General features: G+C 35.7%; 1 protein-coding gene across 1 annotated transcript; it reads right to left on the bottom strand.

The window, feature by feature from the left end:
* Positions 1–3,638: 3,638 nt before the first annotated feature.
* LOC118492542 lies at positions 3,639–5,082 on the bottom strand. Its single transcript, XM_035990706.1, has 2 exons — positions 4,706–5,082; positions 3,639–4,591 (listed from the first exon to the last, which is right to left on the bottom strand). The coding sequence occupies exons 1-2, from the start codon at positions 5,002–5,004 to the stop codon at positions 3,919–3,921; spliced, it is 972 nt and encodes a 323-aa protein (XP_035846599.1). The 5' UTR covers positions 5,005–5,082; the 3' UTR covers positions 3,639–3,918.
* Positions 5,083–5,895: the final 813 nt, after the last annotated feature.

The raw sequence follows: 5,895 nt of genomic DNA, 5'->3' as shown, positions 1-5,895 counted from the left end.
TTGTCTTTGTACCGGGGGTGTTTATAGCCGTTGATGAAGTTTCCATTGGTGATCCATGGGTTATAACACCATTGATATGTTTGTGAACTCTTACAATGCCTGGCGTCCAAAGAATCTTCACCAACATATCCCGAGGAGGGTAACTTTAGCAAGGGACAACTAACATGTTCATCTGACGATGAAAATACTCTCATTTGTCGTGTCTTTTCATCTCTCCCTTTTTATCTGACCAGTGCAACGTACACTTGCATATGCCCATATTTTTTTAATCAGGTTGTTCGATCTAACCCATCAGACTGAGAACCGCTTGCACCACTAGTCAAGTTTTCATACTATGGAGCACTGCCATTTGTTTCGACTCGTTTTGTGTTATGTCAGTTAATCATACAAACAACATTACATGTCGAACTGATCTATTTTGGTTTCTACCGAATTAAGTGGGTAGACTTTTTTCGATTGGAGAATTAGGGTCATCTGTGCCCAGTGTGTTCCACGATTCCATCCTTCTTGCGAGCTGTGAGTCCAAAGGTGGATGTTAATGGTGGCCCAGGGGTGCCCCGGCCCCCACCGGTTTTTCGCTCGTAGTGTTAATTTTACCGAAAATTTTCGAATTTTTTTGCAGTGTAAAATATTGGATTTTTAATAGTCTGTCCCCCACCGATTTGGATTTGATAGTCCGGCTCTCACTGAGTTTTCATTCAATCTTCGCCACTGGCCGTGACCAAGAATAAGCCATGATTCACGACAATTGTGGTCAAGTGTAGACAATGATGCGGATGAAGTCTTTTCACTTGTGAGTCGTGACATAGGGGAAAAATAATAGATACCCCATTAATCAAATCATACACCTAACCAACGTTGGACTATCTAATTATATTAGAACGTCAAGAGAGTAATAATTATTTAATTATAATATTTAGAAAAGTAATGTTTTTATAATGTAAATTAGGTATGTTTATATCTTTTAAAAACTTTATATTACTTATAACTTTATCCAGCTTGTAATACCAGATCAAATGGTCTGACTAGTAACTAATTAAATGATCCGTTTAATTAAGGTATAGTTTTCAAAACATTGTTACATGTGATTCTACGATATTTGGTGATATATAAAAGACGCTTGAAATAGATATGAAAAAAATATATATATGATAACCGCATCCTTAATCAATAAGTTTTAGAAAATAAACAAGAAGAAAGCAAATGTGAAATGAATTGGGAAAGAGCTAAGAAGTTATTTGACAAAGAGGATAGGAAACTTCCACGTTGACCATCTAAAGTCCACATGTTTCATATTTTAAAATACACCACATTATATTCCATCATTTTATAACTTATCTTAGAATTTAAGTTTTATTGTATAGAAATAAACATTTCTTTAATCAACTTTATCCCTTTTTAAATTGGACCCCCTAACATAGAGTGGAAAGCAAACTCACACAACCATACACATTTAAGTTTTGTGTTTTCAATAGGCACTAAACAAATATTATGTTAAATTGTTGTGATGTCTAAGGTGTTAAACTCGATGACTTTATAATTTCACAACCAAATAACCATTTAAATATTTCCATGATGAGTAGTTGGGTACTAGACTCTACACAAGAGAGGGGGGGGGGATTGAACGTTAAAGAAAAAGGGATTATATACATGTGTCATGGTATATAATTTCTTTTATATTAACAATATCTCTATGTATTGAACAATCAACAATGGTGCAATGATACAATATTTACAGATCTAATATCCAAATTGTTAGTCTTAAACCTAAAACATGAAAGACTCGTGATACACGAAGCGATTGGGTCAAATCCTTAGCAAAAGTCCTTAGCAAAAGTGATTAGCGACAAAATTATTAGCTAAGGACCGAATCCGTAACAAAAGAATGTTTCCTACAGATTTGGTCGTAGCAAAAGGTTGTTTGCTATGGATATAGTTGTAGCAAATACAGGTTTTTGTAGTAGTGAACGATGAGATACATAAAGACCCTTAAAAGAAATGGTGCAGTCTAAGGTTGATAAGAGTATGGGCGAGATGAGTATGTGTTCAAACCAATGAAACTAAGATGCTCAAGAGTAGACGACAATTTTGAAATAAAAATCCCTTGAGATCGCGAGCCCAATCTGCTGAGACTTTTAGAAGAGAAACCTCAAAATATAGTGTGCTTGATAATTACGTCAAATATTTCATCATAAGCAATAAGTGATGCATATGGTGAACCTTTAGACACGAGTCATGTTGTATGTGCAAGAGTAGCACCAAGCGTGTATCACTTGAACCTATACCCACCTCCAAAATACAAAATTCATATATTTTGAGTAACTAGGGGCCATATAATTTCAACGTGATGCCTATAAGTTGTAAAACAGGATAAACTTGTTAGTGGGTGATTCTAAAGTATAGGTGGTGTGACTGATGGTATCATGAGTTCTGTTTTGGATTTATACAAAGTGTTGTATGGTGACAATGAGTTCAAGGAGGAAGAATGTATCCTAAAATGACACATTGGGGGACCGAAATTCTACTATGTGAGCATTATATGATCGAATGAATGTAAATTTAGCATTTGTGAAGTAATATAACATCCTAGTTTTTTTAAAAACATTACAAGAACCTGTAAGGCCATTCTCAAAAAAACAATAGAATCAAAAGCCATATGATTATATATGTTTCTCTACATAGACATATGGTCATGACTCATGATTGGATAAATTCCATAAAGTGTTATAAAATACAATATGTAATATTTGTTGCATGAATTGTAGAAATATTTATTTATAATGAATAGAGATCTATAGTATTCCTAAACGAACTTTAAATGGTCACAAATACTCTTTTATGATCGGATTCGGTGGTTGCTTAAAGCCTGATGGAAACTCACTTTTGTGATCAAAATATTGTTGTGAATGATATTGCGACCGAACGTTAGCTAACAAAACCATTATCCACCAATTTTGTGACCTGGTTAGTTGTGTTTACCGAGCAACCAAGCCACCAAGGTACGTTTCAGCCTGCGATCGCCACTTCGGTCACAAATAGTTATGTTAACTTTTTCTGTATTTCATTATTCAAAATTCTAATACCCAGGATCAAATAGCTAAATAAATACAAAATATTAGTACTAATATATAAAAATATCCAAACATACAAAAATAAATATTACCCATACATCCCAACATAAAAAAACTAAGTATTATCCGAATATCCAAAAATAAGTATGATAACCAATATCCAAACATACATAAGATAACAAATATGTGAATTGACCATCTTTACCAAAGAAAACAATAACAATAGTGATTTTATACACATTTAGTTAGGGATATTTTTTTCATATGTTTTTAATACCTTCACATTGGAACCTCTATATTCCTACATTCTATATATATTCACACATCCTATATAATATAGACGAAGAAACAGAGAAAACAATAAAAACACCACTACATTGGAATCTTACAGAGAAAATTTTATAGAAACTAAAGTGCAACTGCAATATTTAGGGTGTAAGGGGTGCTCACCTAATAGGTGAGTCCCCCATCTTACACATAGCCAATCACATGGTGCCACGTCAACTCACCTAATACACTCCCCTAATACCTTGTTTTGATGGCGGCACTCACCTATTAGGTGAGTTGTTTTTTTTTTTTTTTTTTTTATTCTCTAAAATAATGCATGTTTTATAAATTAAAAAAAGATTAGTAAAAATAAAAATTAAATAAAAGACATTTCATTAAATTAAAAAAAACATTCGAACTAGAAAAAAAGATACATTCAACCTAAAAAAATATAAAAACAAACTACTCCTCGTCCGAATCAACTTCAAGGTGAGGCAAATCTAAACTTCCGAGATGCTCAACGAGATCGTGTTTTAGCCTCCAATGCGTGTCTTCGTCAATGAGCTCCGTATAGGCTGTATCATCGAAGACGGGTTCGACTGGAGGATCTTGAATATGAACCGGTGCTATCGCCCTTCCGTCGTCTTTTATAATCATGTTGTGTAAAATAAGGCACGTATACACGATGGACCTTATTTTTTTCACCGTTTTCGAACGCATTGGACGATTTAGTATTCCCCACTTCGACTTTAACACACCAAACGCCCGTTCCACATCTTTTCTTGCGGCCTCGTGTTGCCTCTTGAATTTTTTTTTCGTTCGGGTCGTGTGGATATGGAAAAGACTTCACAAACACGGACCAAGTAGGGTAGATCCCATCAGTAAGATAATACCCGCGTTTGTATAAATGGTTGTTCACTTGAAATGGACAATTTGGCGCCGTTCCATTTCGTTGAGCAAGAAATAACGGAGATTGTTGCAGCACGTTGATATCGTTTTGTGAACCCGCTGGCCCACAAAAAGCATGCCAAATCCACAAATCTTGAGACGCTACCGCTTCTAACATAACCGTCGGGTATTGATGATCGCCTCTCATGTATTGTCCACGCAATTCTGTGGGGCACATTCTCCAGACAAAGTGTGTACAATCGAGACTCCCTAACATGCCAGGTAGGTGATGCCTATCCTCATGAGCCTGATACAATAGCGCGATGTCGTGGCTCGTTGGTCTACGTAGGAATTCACCGCCATACCTTTTAAAAATAAAAATTAAATAAAAGACATTTCATTAAATTAAAAATAAAAACATTCGAACTAGAAAAAAAAATACATTCGAACTAGAAAAAAAAATACATTCACCGCCATACCTTTTACATACCGTCTCGCAGAAATATTCAAGGCACTCACGAGAGGTCCTTTCAGACATATTTAAATACTCGTCCCCCTCGTCTGGTGGGTTACCGGTTGCAAGTTGTTTAATTGCCGAAGTAACCTTTTGTAATGGTGTAAAGCTTTTCTTCATTCTACCGTCTAAGCCTTCTTGAAACCACTCGTCATACGCTTCCACGTCACTAACAATTTTTAGGAACAACGACTTGGACATACGAAACCTGTGACGAAAAGTATCTTCACTAAATTTTGGATTTTCAACGAAATAATCGGCCATGAGTGTCTCGTGGCCCCCCACACGATCCCGACGGACATATTTTTTTTTACTAGACGATGCCGTGTCTAGTAGCTCCGCTTGCTGGATGAGATTTTGGAAGAAAACTAAGCTACTATCGCTTGACGACGCATCGTCATCGTCGGGAAATTCGGGTAAGGTAGAAAGAAACGGGAACTTGGAATCCATTTTGTGTTTAAAAGATATAAAAGTTTTAGAGTTTTGGTGTGGGTTTGTTGTGAATGTGGTAAAAAATGAATTAGGTTTGGTTAGTATATATATTGTTTTAAAAAAAATTGATTTTTTTTTTTTTAAAAAAACGACCGTTGGCAACGGTCAAATCTCGTTCATCGTGCCATTTCCAAGCGGTAACCCCACACCCAAACCACACCCCGATTCGGGACCCCGCGGGGATGGCGGCGGTGTTCCCGATCGGGGAAATGGTTCACCGAGCCCCTCCCCGATTGCGCCCCGTATACCCTTAGAGGCTCATATTCACCCTCTGTATTTTATTATGAGCGTATAGGAAAGAGAAAAATTAATAACATAAGTGTTGTACCGCTTCGCATTTTCCGTACCTTCCTTATTTAGAAAGTGTATTGGTAACTCTATTTTCGGAAACTTATAATCATATCCCATTCGTACTCTCTTCCCAATCTTGTAATTCAAGGCTTTGATCATAATAGAATTCTTTTTTATACTTATACATGTTACATACTTGTGTTATGAGCTACAAACTCGAATACATGTTTATACGCAAAAAACCGACACTTGAAATACTTGAAATTATCAATTATACATGCATTATACTCATACGTTACTTTGATACACTTGAAATACCTAAAAACATTCTTAATTATGAGTTTCTAGCATAACATAATGGAATTATCAAAC

This window comes from Helianthus annuus, chromosome 5 (genome assembly GCF_002127325.2).
Source record: "Helianthus annuus cultivar XRQ/B chromosome 5, HanXRQr2.0-SUNRISE, whole genome shotgun sequence".
In the NCBI taxonomy this organism is placed as follows: Eukaryota; Viridiplantae; Streptophyta; class Magnoliopsida; order Asterales; family Asteraceae; genus Helianthus; species Helianthus annuus.
The sequence above is the reverse complement of the archived record's forward strand: the minus strand, read 5'-3'. Positions and strand labels throughout refer to the sequence as shown.